This window comes from Maniola jurtina, chromosome 1 (genome assembly GCF_905333055.1).
Source record: "Maniola jurtina chromosome 1, ilManJurt1.1, whole genome shotgun sequence".
Lineage (NCBI taxonomy): Eukaryota > Metazoa > Arthropoda > Insecta > Lepidoptera > Nymphalidae > Maniola > Maniola jurtina.
The window spans coordinates 7,816,048-7,833,562 of NC_060029.1; the positions used below are offsets into that span (position 1 = coordinate 7,816,048).

Below are 17,515 nucleotides of genomic sequence, written 5' to 3' on the forward strand. Positions count from 1 at the left end.
AGTACAGCTACTAAGTACCTAGTTTATTTCCTACCTGTGTCTAAAAAGTAATGTCCTAGGGCCGTAAAATAAATTATTAAGAAAAAAAACTTCTTATGTCATTTTGATGTCATGTCTGCTGTCACGAAAATTAGCAAATCATTTTGTTGTTTTTTTCACTTCTAGTGAATAAACGAGATTTTAAGTCCACATATCCGAATTCTGAATGTTTGCTTGTTAGTTAGCATTATTAATTTGACATACATTAAAAGTGCTTAATAATGGAGCTTTCAGCCGAAGGAACAACTCCTGAATATATGGCATTAGCTGGCATAAAGTTCAAGTTATCGCTCCCGCAGTTTAAAGACAATCCGCAGCTCAAAGAACAGTTATTCCAAGGAATAAAGACTGGTAATATGGCTCCGTATTACAAAGAAGTTTGTACTGATCTTGGCTGGAACTTTGACCAGAAGCTTTATGACAATATGGCTAAAGAAAATCAAGATCGACTGTCAAAGTTCGAAGAAGATGATTCGGAAACTCCAGTCTGGCAGGATCGGTATGTATGCCTATTATACATCAGGTACATCACCACCGGTGATATACAAATACAATACAAAACAAAAATAAAGATGGAAACAGCTTCAAAAATTGTACCTAAGTAAATGTTTTTTTAAAATTAATTATTTGTTTTTTGAATCGGCAGACTAGACTACTTATGCTCGATTGGTGACAAAGAGGTTGCTACCAGTCTGGCCACAACCAAGTATGAAGATTCAACTCTAACTACAAATAGACGGCTGGATGCAGTTTTTGCCTTGTTTAGGATTGCATACTTCCATGGTTGCAATGTGAAAGAAATGGCAAAAACAATCAATAAGGTAAAAAGTTTTTTTAGGCTTGCAATTCATGATAATCATGCTTAGTAAAAAAGCAATGATGAGGTCTAGCTTAAAGTGAACTTGTCTAGAAGATGCTTATTTTCTCTCCCCTTGAAAATATTTAGATTATATGTGGCAGGCACAATCAGGATGGAAGGAAGTTTTTTTTAAATGGGCTGTATCTGTGCATGTAAAATAAAAAAACTGGTCAAGTGTGAGATCAACACCCACACGAAGGGTTCCATACAATAGTAAAAGATGATTTTTTTGTGATGCAACCTCAATTTCACGGGTTTAAAATTTTGCGGACATTGCTACCTGCCCTAGGTCAACAGGAAATACCCTGTAGGTTTTGACTCCCTTGACAGGCCTTAGGAGATACGACAGACAAACAATGAAGTGGTCCTGTAAGGGTTCCTTTTTTCTCACGGAACCCTAAAAATCCCTCTAATGTATATATGACTTGAGTTTCTTTGGTTAATATTCGAATCCATAATCCCTCCATTGATACTCCCTGTTACCAGCCATTTTAGCGTCTTAACTATGGTGCGTGTTATCCATATGAATATATATAAACATCTTACAGCTGGACTCACGTGATTAGTTGGAGTATGCCCAACTCGTTTTGGATCCATCCTTCTTTTCAAAGGGCCTCCGGTTTCGACGCGGCGTGAAGGAAACTGTCTTGTCAGGCAAATTCCAATCATGTTGAGTCCAGCCGAAAGCTATTTATATTTGTATGGTGAGAGGCTTCGGCTATGGCTAGTTACCACACTATGGGCGAAGCCGTGCTGCCAAGCGATTTAGTGTTTAGGTATAATGCAGCATAGAAACCCATAATAGGTATAGGACATGGGTTTAATAAAACTGCTATACCTCTTCCAAAAAAACATACTATATTAAAAAAAAAGATAACAAAAATATAGGCTAATTTTACTTTTTGATTTTTCTAAAGTATACTAATAATAAACATAGATCAACAACTTAGAACTAAGTATAATGTGGAAGCAGCGAGAAAGAAATAAAATTAAAGACCCATTTTTCTTCTAGGCCCATGAATTAGTTGACAAAGGTGGTGATTGGAGGTCCAGGAATAAGCTGAAGGCTTATGAAGCAATATATTGCCTTGCAGTGAGAGATTATAACCGTGCTGCAGAGCTGTTCATTGATTGTGTTTCAACCTTTGAATCTTATGAACTTGTTGATTTTGGTAAGTAACACACTCTTGACAATGTTTTGGTCAATCGAATTGATTGAATCAATAATTGAGTCTGCTTGTTCTTGGCTAAGCCACTTGACCGGCGATGATTAGCGAAAAACAAGTTAAGCAAATAACTAGAAATGAGCTGGCATTTCTAGTGAACGATAAGTCAACGAGAAGCAACTGTGGATAGTTTTGTCGCTGGGCTATGAACAAATGTGTGAGTAATCACTGATGGATTGATGATGATACAACTCATCCTAACAATCAATCCCGTCAACAAACTGTTTTTACAGTTTAATGGGATCCTAATATAGTCAATATAATATAATTAAATAAATAAAACAAAACTTCATAATAATATTATTTGACATGACTTGATTACAGGTACAATAATCCAGTATTGTGTATTGGCGTGCGCGCTGGCTCTGGAGCGGCACGCTCTGCAAGCAGCTCTTCGCAGACAGGGCGCCGCCGTGCAGGCGCTGCGCTCGCGCTTCCCGGAGCTTCGTGAGCTGGTCGAGTCACTCCATGAGTGCCGATATGCTGACTTTATGAAGAGTCTTGCTTGGGTAACAAATGCCTACACGCATATCTTACAATCCTGATTATGGATTTAAAAAGAGAACTTTAATGACACATTTTATTCACGTGCGACTTTTATGATAGTGAAATATAGCATTGCATATGCTAGCAAAATAAAAATTTAAAATAATAATATCAATATTTTTACTAATGGAAAAGCACTAAACAAAATCATCGGCTGACGGACGCATTGCATCATGCCATTACAAAGGTTTTGGGATTTCCTAACATAAATCTGTATAATTTTTCAGGTGGAAACTCAAATCTGTGTGGATCCAGTTTTCAGACCGCATTACCAACATTATGTGCGTGAGGCACGCATCAAAGCTTATGTGCAATTGCTCCGCGCGTATCGCTCACTCAGCCTCGACAACATCGCCGACACATTCGGCGTTACGCGAGAATTCATCGAGGAAGAAATTTCCACGTGAGTTCCTAAACAGTTTTATGCACTTTGCTTTCATAAATTGGTTAAAAAACTGCGACGGATTATTCTGATATTATTTTTTTTTTTTAATTCAGATGCAAGTTAGACCTTGACTGCAATCTCACCTGGTAGTAAGTGATGATGCAATCTGAGATGGAAGCGGGCTAATCTGGAAGGAGTATGGCAGTTTTTATTAAACCCATATACCCCTTTGGTTTCTACACAATATCGTACCGGAACGCTAAGTCGCTTTAGCGGCACGGCTTTGCTAGTGGGGTGATACCTAGCTACGGCCAAAGTCCTCACCAGACCGGACCAGAAATTTAGAAATTATAAAGTTCCAAATCCCTGCCGGGAATCGAACCCGGGACCTCCCACTAATTAGACCAGAGCGCTTACCACTGCGCTACGAAGGTCGTCAAGAGAGACCCGTGCTTAGTAGTGGGCTGGCAATGAGTTTAGCGATAATGATGAATCGGTGTTGTAGGTTCACGGCGGCGGGGCGGCTGCAGTGCCGTATCGACGCGGTGGCGGGCTGCGTGGTGACGGGCGCGGGGCGCGGCGCCGACGCCGACCGCTCGCAGCTGTACCAGGCCACCATACGCGAGGGAGACTTGCTGCTCAACCGCGTCAAGAAGCTCGCCAGCGTCATTAACTTCTGAGCTTTCATGACCTACTGGTATCCAGTTTTTAATTGTATGTAATAAATAAGTTAATCAATTTGAGTGGAAATAAATTGAAATTCATCTCGTATATATGGGGTTTTTTTTTTTTTAATTTTTAATCATTTCATTGATTAGTCTCTATAGTCGAGTCTTTTCGTATAAAGAGCCTTGTACATATTGGCCCACGCCTCGGCTAATGTACATTAGCCGAGGCGTGGTACACATGGTTACATAGTACTATGTAACCACGTATTTATCGCGTGTACCAACTAAAATATAAAGGATTTTGAAAGTAGCTTTGGCTGATAATCGCCCAAAGCATTGGGCCAATGTGTATCTACTGGAGCGTTCATTCTTTGAATGTTTTTGATATAGGAGCTGTTGGAACTGGCACCATTACTTTAAAATAGTATGAACAAAAGAAGGACTTGGGTAAAGGACAACAAAAAAGAAAAGAATTATTAGTATAATAGTTTTTTTTTAAATAATTTGAATACTTTTTGGACATTTACATAAACATTTAATAATTTACAATGATTATTTATACTGACATGGACATGACACATCATATTCATGGCTAACACTACACTAGAACTATTTGCAATTTGAAAATTATAACTTGTAGGTGCTATGAGAATTTACTCTAAACAACTAAACTGATCGGAGGCCTAACGCCCCGCAAGCGTCACTTTAATACTAAGAGTGTATGCATGATTTATAATTTTATAAATAATTTAGCTGGACATTTATACACAGATACTAAAGTGAGATAGAAAACATACAGTTGTCCTTTAATAGCGAACAAAATTGCGTTTTATAAAGGTGCACTTCAGATCATGACGTCGAGCGTCAGATTCGCATGTTCGTTGTGCTTGCGGCGAATGCGAATGATTTCTATTAGTTGTAAGCCAGGTACACACTTATACGAAAACAACCTATTAGTGAACGCCTCGTTCATTATAGGCTGAGATCTGTATAAGCGTACATCGACTTTGCTCAGACTTAAGTTTCAGTTAAACAGGTTTATGCTAGTGATATCACTGGCATTTTAACTGAAACTGAAGTTACTATTGAACTGACCTCGTCTATTCGAAATCGTTTATTAGTACGTACACGCTGCACAAGCGCAAGACAATTCGTTCTACATAGTGGGACGCCAACTGAATCCTGCGAAAGAGGCGGGTCGTTGTTATGGTCACACTGACCTGGACATTGCGTAATGCGTAAAGACTGTATAATATAAAATAACCTCGTAACTCGGTCGCTATTGAGTTCCCGGCTTGAGGACGCTCGCAGTGCAGAGTTCGACTAGACGTTACGGTTACCATAATAATTGTGGGCATGAGAATCTTGTTACCAGTATATTCTGTACGGTTACGGTTACAACTCGCTAGTGAGTACTAGGCTTAAGTGAATAGTTTATTTTTGACTTTAAATAAAGCATAGTACAGAATACGGCATGCTGTCGCGCACGTCTGTCGCTCGACGCTATAAGAAGTGCACCTTAACAATTTCATCTATCACCGTCTAATTGTAAGCATCGAAAAATGCAATATTTGGAAAGAAAAGTTTCACTGGAAACAGTTTATGGCTCAGTCTGCTCAGTAGTACTGACAAAGTAAAATATTCCGACTTCGTATTTCAATCGCTCGTCGATCACACTTTACAAAGATATGTCGAAGTATTCTAAAGCAATATAATAGCTATGACTCTAAACACTTAAATCTATATAGACCTCAAATGCAAATACTTTTTAATTTACATGATATGAATATGTCATTAACCTCTATTACAATAATTAGATATAGAGATTAGAGTACCTAGAGTGGAAACTATTGACTGTTTGATGTAAATCCTTTCATTAACATTTTGATTCTGCTCTGTGTGGGAAATTTCGTAGTACAAGGAGACTCGAGACCGATTTCAGTTTGTGACAGGTAGCATTGGATAACTAACTACATCACGACCTACGTTTACAGATAACACTATGTACTTTCTAAAGAATCTCCCCACGTTGGAATGTGCCTTAAGAGAAAATCATGCATATCGCACTCCAGTTACAGGTATAGATAAATATAGTATAATTAATTTATGTCATAATTTTTATCTATTCATTCATTACAATATTATCATACAATTTTATATACAGTTAGAGATATATAGATTTATGAATTTAATTAATTTTTGGGATAATTTATAATAATTTTTGATGTCATAGCACATCGGGCCACGCTTTCGATAGATGTGAGTCCATCTAACCACCGAGTGTTCCGACTGGCGTCCCGGTACTGGGCGCGGCCCTCGATCGCGCACTATCACAGAGTAATGACATAAACGCGGGACTCGAGAGTCCCGATTGCCCCCGGCCCGTACTCCTGCATATAAGTTACCTATACATAATACTAGGCGTATAATATTAAATCGCTACACAGCGCTACATTCAACACGAATTTACACGATATCAAACGAAACATCGATCGATTCGTTATTTGTATAAGTTCATCGTCTTTCGAACCGCGTTTTTTTGTACAAGAGTATGATAAGTTGACTTTATAAGAAAGTTCATAACACCGACAATAACTCGCACAATATCAGCCGCTGCGGGCTCACCGTTGAGTCTTGATCGGAGTTTTCTGGAATGTGCTTGGATTCTCCAACTTGTCTCCAACCCGTGGTTTTATACGGTGAGGCCCTCGGTCCGCGCGGGCGGCGGCAGCGAGGCGAGCGGATGCGGATGCGGATGTGGCGCGGGCGGTGAGGCTTGCGCGGGGTTGGGTGCGAGCGCGGGGTGTCCGCCCGCAGCTCTGTAATGCTCCCTTTCGCTTTCTTCGCGCATTTGCCGACTCTTCTCGGCGAGTTCTCGCCCTCTCTCGGCCAGCTCCCGCATCGCCGCTTGTCGCTCGTCTCCGCCTTCCAACGACGGCGGCCTTTCGAGTGGAGATGCGGCGCCCGGTCGTCCTGCCCCGAACGCTCCGAAGCCGAGTAAACCGGGGAATTTTCCAGCCACGCCATTCTGTCCGGCGTTCTGCTGTATTACCGATATCTCGTTCAGCTGTGGGAGTAAAAGCAAATTTGTATACATATAGAATACATTTTATTGCCTAGTCTATGTAAGTTGTAACTTTAATTTTTTTTTGTAAAGAGCAAGGCATAGAGCATAAAGCAAAGGGCTTACCTTCTGTTGCATGCCGTTGAGGAAAGGCGCGGGTAGGTAGGGGTAGAACAGGTCAGGGCGCCGCAACAGCTCGTGCGGTTCGTGCAGCGGCCGCGGCGGCAGCTCCAGCGACATGCGGCGCCCGCGCCGCGACGCGCCGCCGCTCCACATGTGCGTGCCCATGTGCACCTGTGCAACACAATTATATTATGAAACTTGAATCATAGAAGACGAACTACTAAAATACAAAAATGTAATATAAAGATATATGAAATATAAAAATAACAAACTTTTTGATTTATTGGTAAGTAGGTACAGGCCTTACAGGCACCGTCGACTCATCTCTCGCGATCCTCATACAAATAAATGACTGGTTTATTAAACCCATACCCCTTTGGTTTTGACACGGCTTTGCCGGTAGGGTGGTAACAAGCTACGGCCGAAGCCTCCCACCACCACACCAGACCAGTGATATACAAATTATGAAATTCCTAACCTTTCCGGGAATCGAACCCGGGACCTCCCAGTAATAAGACCACAGCGCTTACCACTGCGCCAGGGAGGTCCTGCAAAAAAATTCAATTTCGTAAGTCGAATGTATAACGTCGATAGCTCAACGGTTAAAGGAGCGGATTGAAATCCAAAAGGTCGCCGGTTCAAACCCGATCCGTTTTTTCCTATTTTCGTTATATATTGTCGTACCTACTCCTAGCACAAGCTTTCCGCTTAATTGGAGGGGAAAATATTAGTCATAATGATAAACTTGGCTAATATTCTTTTTTTTTTAATGTTTACCTTAAGGTTTCCTTTGGTGGTGAACGCCTTCTGGCAGACTGCGCATCGGAACGGCTTGTCCCCCGTGTGCGTGCGCATGTGTATCTGCAAGGCGGACGAGGATGAGAAGTTCTTCCGGCACACGCCGCACAGGTGCTTCGAAGATGCTGAAGGTGGGGGGTGACTGGGGACACTGGCGACTGCAAATATCATTATTCATCAGTAAGATGCAAAAAAAAAATTTTTTTTGACGACCTCCTTGGCGCAGTGGTTAGCGCTGTGGTCTTATAAGAAGTGAGAGTTCCCGAGTTCGATTCCTGGCACGGGAACTTGGGGAAAATATATTCTATTCTAATGAGATAAATATTCATAGATAATAATAAAGGAAAAGGTGACTAACTGACTGACTAATCTATCGACGCACAGCTCAAACTAAAAAAATATTCTATTTAAATATTCTAAATCTTTCTTTTGCTGTGGCTAGTCACACCCCTACCGGCAAAGCGTGCCACCAAGCGTTTTAGCGTTATGGAACGATGTCGTATAGAACTCGATGAGGGGTTAGGGTTTAATAATACTGCCATACTTCTTCCAAGTTAGCCCGCTTCTATCTTAGATTGCATCATCACCAGGTGAAAGAGCTGTCAAAGGCTTTTAATGGAATCTAAGTATATATATAAGGTATATATACTTATTTAAAAGTATAGATAAAGGAGGATTTATATTTTCACCGAAATAAGCCGCGGGCTAATCTAGTACCAAATAAAGAAATCTTACCACTAGGCCTTTTCGGTAGCGGTGGCATGTCAATAGGAGGTGGATGTGACATTGGGGGTGGAGGATGCGCCGGCGGCGACCTCTTCAGGTCCATTTTTTCGGGGGAAGACCGTCTGTCTGGGCTGGGGTCCCGACCGTCCTCGCTGGACGGCCCCGAAGGACCACTCGCCCCTTTGTCGAAACCAGGCGGCATGTCCCTTATCTTGTGTGTGAGCATGTGTTGCTTCATGTTGCCCTGGTAAGCAAAAAACATAGTTTAGTGTAACCGTTCATTTGCCTTATTATCTATATTTATTAAAGCACTGAAATGGACTTATTATACAAGTACGCTGGAAGAGGTGTGCCGTACAAAATGCCAGTTATTTTTTTGCTAATTCGAAGCGTCCCACCCAGTGTAGCGGGAATGAAAATTGCCACTTTGTGTCAATTAATGGTCTTTGTGTTGATACTATGTTGATAGATTTCTCATCACTGACATTTAGTTCCGAGTAGTTACCTACGCTCACATGACGCTCACTGCTGCTGCTATCAGCGCTAAAGTGGCAAAATCAAATTGCTTCAAAAACTGGTCGGCAATCGCAGGTCCAGCTTACTTGTGTTAGTAGAGGTCACTGTTATGAAGCTTAAAGTAGTTAGGTAGTACCCTATAGTTTCAATTAAGTAGGTAGGTATTATTTCCAATAAAATTGTTAATGCTTTTAATTTACAATATTCGCGAGTAAATTTGATTTCAAATCGCTATTTCTAGTTTAATGTAATTTATATGTTGGACTTTATCGCGCAGAAGCAAAAATAAATAGCATTAATATTTAATTGACTTGTTAGTTGAAGCAATATCAAAAGAGTCATTTTATTTTATCTCTGATATCTATTGGAAATCAGTTTATTGTATAAGTTTGAATTGATTGATAACAATTGAGGTAAATACCTGCCTAGGTTTGTTCAAAAATTCCAAACTACGGGTTGCTTTTAAAATGGATAAGAATCATCTAGTTTTCCATCTCTATTCAATATAATTCTTGTCGCACGATTGATAAATTTTTATTAATGTTAGTGAGTGCTACTCAAAAAAAATATTTTAGAAACAATGGCCTCTTTTATGCAAGCAAATGGCAAATAATCTGGGGAAGTATTTATCAAGCAATTTTTGTAGCTATTAGGTAGGTATGTCTAGTCTAAATGAGACACTTTGCAACATTTTGTTTCGAGATAAATGAATAGAGCAATATTATTACTTAGTAGGTACCTTAGATACTGTATTTATTTAAGAATAAATCACTTTCAATTCTACAATAAATGGTTCCAATGGGGATTCAAAAAAAATGTGGTCGAAACAAAAGGTCATAGAGGGTCGTTATGGGCCGGGCACATTCTCGCCACCCCACGTTTAACAACAAACGCGACGTGTTATCAAGAGTTTGTAGTGTTTCTAGACATAGAACTCTTCTACGATTTCTAACGACCCGGTTCGAGTCATTCGGCTCGTGTGAGGTGGCGTCTAAAGGTGGAAACAAACTAGTGCCGTGGTGCGACTTCCGATACAAGAGGCATAATTCAAAGTTAAGGCAGACTTCCGTGGGTCGCGGCCGAAGCGATTTACGTGCGCTACGGATGCGTCGCGGCTGACGTGGCAATACTAAACACTATCAAAAATGACACCACTTCCGAGCCTCCCGCATTTTGCGGTCGACGAATACGTGTGACATTTAATTATCTTTAGTATTGCGCGTCAGCCGCGGCGCGTTTGTTGCGTGCGTCAGTCGCTTCAGCTGTGGCCCATGAGACACTACCTTTATAAGAAGACGTACACACTAGTCGATCGTATTGCGCTGTCGCGCTATGAGGCGCGATCAGTGATCGTCACCAGAGTGCGTTGCGACCATGGTTGGCATTTTTTAAACAAACGTGTAAAACATGTGTTAAATTTAAAAAAAAACTGTTTTAAACATCTTTTTAATCGTTTTAAATAAAAAAGTTTTGTTAATAAAACTTTTTTCCAACCCTGGTTGCTACACCACTACACAATCTTTGTTTTCAACTTTGCAAATGTGCACAGCCCATCAGTAGATAATAATTTAGAGTCCACGCTCAGGCGTCAGTCTCGCATACCGGGTAGACGAAGGCGTTCCAGAGGTCCAAAGCAGTGGCGTGCGGCGGGCGGGGTGCGCGCGCGCGCCTTCCGCACCGGCAACCGCCGCCACTGCTCTGGAACCACAAATACACACACATTTACGCACACGCATACACAATAAAAAGGGATTAATGGGGAAACATAATTGTAAGAGAAAAAAATCGGTATGATATTAAGGCGCGTCCCCGTGCCAAGCGCTGCGCTAGCCGTATTTTAAGTAGGTACAACTTTTCGAGAGTAACTACTCTTTATTTAAAAGAAATATCAAATAAAAACATAGGTAAGTATACATTAAATATCTACAATATGTTGTCTTCACACTAACCGATTTAAAATATTTGTCATTACAAGTAAATATAGATACTTAAATAAGATCTTATGTCGGTAAGTATTTATTTTTCATTATAAAGCAGTGAAGTTGTAGTAATTAACTAAATGAATGGCTGGCGCAGCATTTGTTTTGGGAGACCCTTAAGGGAATCTACTTTTCAGGAAGTTATAAGTACTCTTAAAACATCAAGCCTACGAATAGGTACCTATAGGTTTCGGCCATACAACGTATTAATTTTCCAACTCTGAAAAGTGTCGTTGTTGGGTAGTTATCTTTACACATAAAATAGTAAAATATCTGCATACACACACCTTACTAACTATGTAGGTACTCTTTTAATACATGATACAAAATATGATAAGAATTTATTATATATTCATAGGTATCTAGATCTAACTATGTTTTTTTTTATATATAAATATCCCTCATTTACTTATATTTTTTTTTACAAATATGCCTTAATTACCTACCTACTCAAGCAATTTATTATCCAGGCCTCGTCCAGGCAAGTAATTTGTGATAAAGCATTCTTAATCTCGTAATTTTATGACGCTAAATACTTATCTACTGCAGGTATACGAGAAGTATGAACCTACCCAAAATACGTGTCAATGTACCTATATAATGAAGTCATTTTATAGGCTATTTTTGACATGCCACTTAAGTCCTACTGTACAGCCAAGTCAAGCTTCGCTCTTTTAAGGTGCCCACGCACTTGAACTGAACTGCAGCTGAACTTTGCGTCGCGGCAGCGCCCCGCACGATATTCTCTCCAACCGCGACGCACGGCAGTGACGCGCTACGCGGTACGCGCGTTGCGGCTGGAGAGAATATCGTGCGGGGCGCTGCCGCGACGCGCAGTTCAGCTGCAGTTCAGTTCAAGTGCGTGGGCACCTTTAGGGTTCCGTACATAACTATGAGCAACGTAATTATTTTGGGCGTATGAAATATTTCATTTCCAAGCTGGACATCGCAATGAACCGTGAAAGAAAACATGTTCATTGGTTTTGGGTCACAGCTTACTTATTACCTACTTTATAAATTGTTGTTTTCAGTATTTAGTCCTTGAGATGGACCCCGTCACAAAAATGATCAAAAACTGACAACTTTAACGGCCTCCTATTTCCTTATTTTAAAATGAAAAAAAAATAAAAAAATATTTGTACTCTACTCAATGAGCTCTAAACAATGACACCCCACATGCTAGGGTAAGAATTTATTTTCCGGCTCCTTTTTCATGTGTTAGCACCCCTGAAAAATAATTTAATTGAATTTCTAATTCAATTCAATTATTTTTGAATTTTTTTAATTGAATTTCTAATTCAATTCAATTATTTTTCAAGGGGTTTCGGGTGAACGTTCTACACCAAATAAGTACCAAAATTTCAGGTTTGTTACTCATTTCATGTACGAGTTAGAGAACTGTGACAAGCGGACAGACAGACAGAGAGTAGAGTGAATAGGGCTACGTTTGTACCCTTTGGTTTATTTGTAGCATCATCTAGATTATATGGTTTTGAGGCAGTCAAACAATTTCATTAAATATACAACCCGGTTACTAAAAGTTTGGACCTGGCGTCAAGACGTCCGCGTCACTGCGACGCATGGGTACGGTGTGAAAAAAGCATCATTAAGAATATTTAGGTATGAAACTTAAATGTTTGTGAAAAACTCTGGGTATGCTATGTTAGTATTGTCTAAGTTTGGCGTTTATCATACATTGAAATTGAAAAAAGCCAGGGTTATTCTTTTAGTAATCGGGTTGTACCTAATAATGATACTTACGTATCCTTCCAAGGTACGGAGCCCGAGTGTGCGAGTCTGACTCGCACTTGGCTGGTTTTCTTACCGTATAATATTTTAAATCACTGTCAAAAGCGGACTATTTAAATGGCTCTGCAATATTGGTAGATACCTATCTACTTGTGTATTAATGTAAATTCGATTTTTAAGTAGGTATAGTCGAGTTGAGGTCAATATTTAAATTATTTATTTTTTATAAAAACAAAAAAATAATATATTTTGGCCTGTAGATATGACATTCACAATGGCTGATTATAATTTCAAAACGTTTGTCGAGTTCGTAAATAGTGCTGTTTCATGTTGTTTTTATATTTGGTTTGTCGTAAAATCAATTTTATTCGATAGATGCTTTAAACATTTTCTTCCGATTTTATAATTATCTGGTTTTCTACGTAACTATTGAACCGAAGTATTACCTCTTTTACCTAAAAAAGAGCACTATACAATGTTCTTAGTTATAAGCATAAAAACCCTCAAGATGTATTTTGCTGGTTTGCAATTACTGTCAGATGATTTACTTATACAACTTACAAACGGATTGCAATAAATATAAGTCTACTTTCATATTATTATATAACTACTGCCTACTAACATTTTTAACCAGGCAGTAGATACATACATACGTACTCGGATAATCGTATTCTATCGATGAGTTAAGAATGAGTATTGCGAGTTCTGCAATTTAGATTTTTTAACGGTCTAGGTATCATATTTATTATTTAGGTTCATCTAGGTTGTCAGTAACATTACATGGAGCTCAAAAATTCTGAAAACAAACCTTTTGGTAAGAATTTGTTTCTTTTAGATTTATATGTCTCTACGCGATGTTAGGGTGGTTATAGGGTTCGGGTGGCTCTAGCTAAGAGAAACCTAGGTACATAATGGTAAGCGCGAATTTATTGTCATCGTGGCCTGCATGTAGGTATAAGTTACTATCATTCAAATAGATATCTCATATTCCAGTAAAATTACAGTAAGTAGTCAAAGCATTTTTTAGCAAACCTGTATTTTACTCAGCTTAGGTTTTTCCTAGCAAATTGTTTGGTATTTCGTGTTGCCTTTAATACATTTGAATAAATAGACAGGTACCTATTTACTTATTAACTTCGTCAATAGGTAGATACAATTAAATTACAGTCGGTAATTGTCTTTATTATTCTCATTTCGTTTGCCATTGGCTGGAGGCATCGACCTTATGCTAAAATTACAGGCCAATTCTACGTTATAACACGAAAACTATCTACAAATATCTAGCTATACTTAACAGTTTTTTTACTGTAACAGGACGATGACTGAATGGATATATTTGAATAAATCTTTAAATGAATTATACAAAAGCAACCTAGGTAAGTATAGAAATGAAAACGTTGATAATACAAAAGACGCAAATCGTGGTGACTAGCAAATTATAGTGTATTACCCGGCTACCGATGCGTTGCAAATCAGTTGTAGCGCAAACCAGAGAACAAGGTGCGCTGCCTTATCTAATAGAACCTTACAAGCGCATTTAAAATTCCAATAAGACTTAAGAGTCGCTACTCGCCCGCGCCGAAAGTTCACGCTGCGAACTGTATCGATTATTCCGATCTGCGTCGACGTTCTATTGAATCAAAGCTTACAATTTGCACATTTTTATTTAGGTATCTTCTACCTACCTATTAATAACTAGCGTATGTGTGGTTGGCAATGGTTTTAACGAACCTTAGGTCTTCATTTAGATTTAGGCATCAATTAGGGAACATTGCAGCTTGTAACACGGATATAAGTGGGTACTAGGTACCTATTATCATCAAGTTCACAAAAGATCAAATCTTTGAATACAACACTAGTACACATCTTTTAAAAAAATGTTGACTTGAGAACGTACCTATAGACGTGGCCTGTGGTTGTATTTGTGATCATTTCTAGGGTTCCACAGTTAAAATAAGAAATCCTAATAGTTTCGTCCAGTTCGTCGGTCCCTCTATCCGTCCGCCTCGATCCATTTTAACAACTTTTTAACAAAAAAAAAAATCTTTCAGGATAAGCCTCATGAACATAAAAACTGAGAGTAAAAAAAAATATTTGCCTACAAGGCTAGTAGGAAAGAAATTTTAAAATCATGAGATTTCCTGAATAGTTTTTCGAAAAATAAGCCACAAAGTCGCAGTTTTACGTGAGTTGAATTTCCTAGTCTCTGTATCCTAACTAGGTAAGTCTACCTACTAGATATGTTGACACGCACTTGACCACTTGTCTACCTGGTAAGGCATACCTACTCCTTATCTAAATAGAAATAGGTATAGGTATATAATTATGGCTATCTAGGACCTAAGTAAGTAGGTATATCCGTTTTTTCGTCGTAGATACGTATCGGTTGATAATGGTATAAAGCATGGCTTTCAAAGTTTAATTGTTACCTAATTGAAAATGATAGAATCATAAATTAAATTCCACGGTGGACTAGCAAAAAATTAATAGGTACTTAATGTTACTCGTGCCTCGATACCTACCTATTTATAAGTTTGAGGTAACTACTTATAGGTATTAATATCCTGAACGGGGATAAAAAACTAGATCGCTCTACTGGTTTAGAATTTGTATCAACATTATTTTAATAAAATTATTTATTGGCAAATGGCACTTCTTATTAATTATTCGTAGGTAGGTAGGTACTAGATAGGTAGATATATCCCGACTAGATGATGCCCTGACTTTGCGTCGATAGATATACACCTACCTAGGTTTTTAAAAATCCTGTGAGAACTAATGGAAGTGATAAAAAACTGATAATAAGATAGTTATATGGTACGAGACATGCTTAAGTAGGTACCTAAAGAATTAAGATCAAACTGTATGGAAATTACATTTCCAGTCCCATCTCAAGCAAAGCAAATGTAATTACAACTTTGATTAAAAAATGGATTTTTTCGAGCCTTTCTAATTTAAAAAGGCAATTAGGTAGGTATGTGTGCCTATTCAGATAATAAGATATAGGTAGGTAGACAGGTACACTATAAGATTTGTAATATCTATAATACTAAGCATAATTTATGAATGGTCCAATATCAATATTTATTCCCACTAAGGACTTAATTGATGTCAAAGCAGTGGGTAATAGACCATTCAAATATAGTTGCGGCGCCGCTATAAATAACTTATATTTTATTGATAAGAGTCCCGCGTGGTCACTTTCAGAAACTTACGAAAAATGTTATTTTGTCAAGCATAAATAATCTTTTTATGACGATAAGCGTAGGTAAAGGCTCAAGGATTTATAAGCAATAAATATTTTACGACGTGAATTAATATTCCGATCGTTCTCCGTGACGTTGTTTTTATGAGTTATCATTTTTGTGGCGAGACGCGACGATAGGACAGAAACGCGAGCGCGGCTCCTCATATAAAAATATGAAATATTGGCCGAACTGATTATAAACTTGAATTGCCATTTGCTATAGGTAGGTTGTTTGTAAAAAAAAAAAACAGAAAAAAGATCATTTCTTTAACAACCTTTACGTTCTGTATAAAATATTGAATTAATTATTTTAAGTAGACCTCAAGTTGCTTTATTATTTAAATATTTGATCATAAGGAGACAGGAGCTTTGTTGTTCGGATTTCTTTTATGATACCGCCCGCCGTTTGATTTGAAAGGATTTGGGGAGGCTTTAAGATCAGCTGTCATCCAACGAAATGTCGCAACGGCATAAATATGGCGGAATTGAATTTGGTTCAGGTTCATAAGTAGATAGGTAGGTAGGTATGTTTATATTATGCACATGCAAGTGGACCTGTTTATCTTAGTGGATTTTTAGCTAATATATAAGCTAAGTAGCTAAGTTTTCACTCGATGAATAGGTACCTATCTAAGTATAATAATTATTTTCAACATTATCAACCCATGGCCGGCAAACCACGGGTCCCCTCTCAGAATGAGCAGCGTTTGGCCATAGCGCAGGCTGGCAGACTTCACACATTTGAGAACATTAAGTATGAAAAACTCTCAGGCATGTCGATTTCTACACTATGTTTTTCTTCACCGTTAAAGCAAGTGAGATGTTTTTCTTCATCGTTAAAGCCAGTGATAAGTAGATACTTATAATTGCATAAAACGCACATAGCTCCGAAAAGTATGGAGGTGCATGTCGTGCCCGGGATTAAATCCCGGACCCCCCGACTAGTAAGCACTAAGCAGACGTCCTAACCACTAGGCTAACACCGCTCAAGGCATCGTAATACTTTTTTTTTTGCAACCTCTTATAAAAGGTTCCTACCTAGTACCTAGGTTCGTTCTGGGGCGAAGGTGCTGCGCCGCAGGCATCAGCGAGGAAATTGATTTAGGAAAATCTACCCATAAAATAGAGGGGTTGGGAGGATGAACGTAGTTTGCGAAAAAGCAGTGGTATTTTTAGAGTTCCGTACCAAAATAACTAGGTCCGTCTATTCGTCCGTCACTGCTTCTTATTTTAGTAACGAATCGACTTGGTTGAAGTAATTTTGGCTTATTGATGGGATGTAGGTAGATTAGATGCTATAAGCTGCTGGTAAACCTAATAAACGAAAAAATAATAAATAAAAATTGCTAATGTCAGAATTCAAAAATAATATTATTATAACAATAATTGCAAAAGGAGCCGAAATGAGGGGTCGAACTTTTAAAGTGGGCTTACGAGGTACCTACATACACGGGTACGAAATCGCGGTTTTTACTAGCGGTTGACCTTCTGATGTAGTATAAGTAAGAATTTCATGAGAAATCAGAAATTGTACGCGGACGAAGTCGCGGGCAGCTTCAGCCTTCTAGTATATCCTAATATAGGTATAAT

The 17,515-nt window shown here is 38.7% G+C and overlaps 2 protein-coding genes across 6 annotated transcripts in view; one reads left to right on the top strand and one right to left on the bottom strand.

Annotated features, from left to right (window-relative positions):
* The first annotated feature begins 90 nt into the window (after nucleotides 1-90).
* On the top strand, nucleotides 91-3,826 carry LOC123867577 (26S proteasome non-ATPase regulatory subunit 6). The gene is made up of 6 exons (XM_045909673.1): nucleotides 91-538; nucleotides 686-860; nucleotides 1,911-2,070; nucleotides 2,449-2,633; nucleotides 2,898-3,073; nucleotides 3,561-3,826. Exons 1-6 carry the CDS (start codon nucleotides 261-263, stop codon nucleotides 3,733-3,735), a joined length of 1,149 nt encoding a protein of 382 aa, XP_045765629.1. The 5' UTR covers nucleotides 91-260; the 3' UTR covers nucleotides 3,736-3,826.
* A 1,243-nt stretch (nucleotides 3,827-5,069) lies between these two features.
* Nucleotides 5,070-17,515, bottom strand: part of LOC123867505 (homeotic protein spalt-major-like) — a 35,339-nt gene continuing 22,893 nt past the window's right edge. For 3 of the 5 annotated variants that reach the window (XM_045909562.1, XM_045909580.1, XM_045909594.1), the window contains 5 exons: nucleotides 10,553-10,648; nucleotides 8,444-8,678; nucleotides 7,688-7,866; nucleotides 6,914-7,081; nucleotides 5,070-6,790 (listed from right to left, as the gene is read on the bottom strand). In XM_045909562.1, the coding sequence (XP_045765518.1) occupies nucleotides 6,416-6,790; nucleotides 6,914-7,081; nucleotides 7,688-7,866; nucleotides 8,444-8,678; nucleotides 10,553-10,648 (1,053 nt within the window). In that variant the 3' untranslated portion in view covers nucleotides 5,070-6,415. The remainder of the gene's footprint in view (nucleotides 6,791-6,913; nucleotides 7,082-7,687; nucleotides 7,867-8,443; nucleotides 8,679-10,552; nucleotides 10,649-17,515) is intronic. The other 2 variants (XM_045909571.1, XM_045909586.1) reach the window with 1 other exon arrangement.

Bases quoted from the DNA above. Each gene is read 5' to 3' on its own strand.
- LOC123867577 (XM_045909673.1), top strand. From the start codon at position 261: ATGGAGCTTTCAGCCGAAGGAACAACTCCTGAATATATGGCATTAGCT. The intron at 539-685 runs GTATGTATGCCT...TTGAATCGGCAG, and splicing joins ACTCCAGTCTGGCAGGATCG to ACTAGACTACTTATGCTCGA. The intron at 2,071-2,448 runs GTAAGTAACACA...ACTTGATTACAG, and splicing joins TTATGAACTTGTTGATTTTG to GTACAATAATCCAGTATTGT.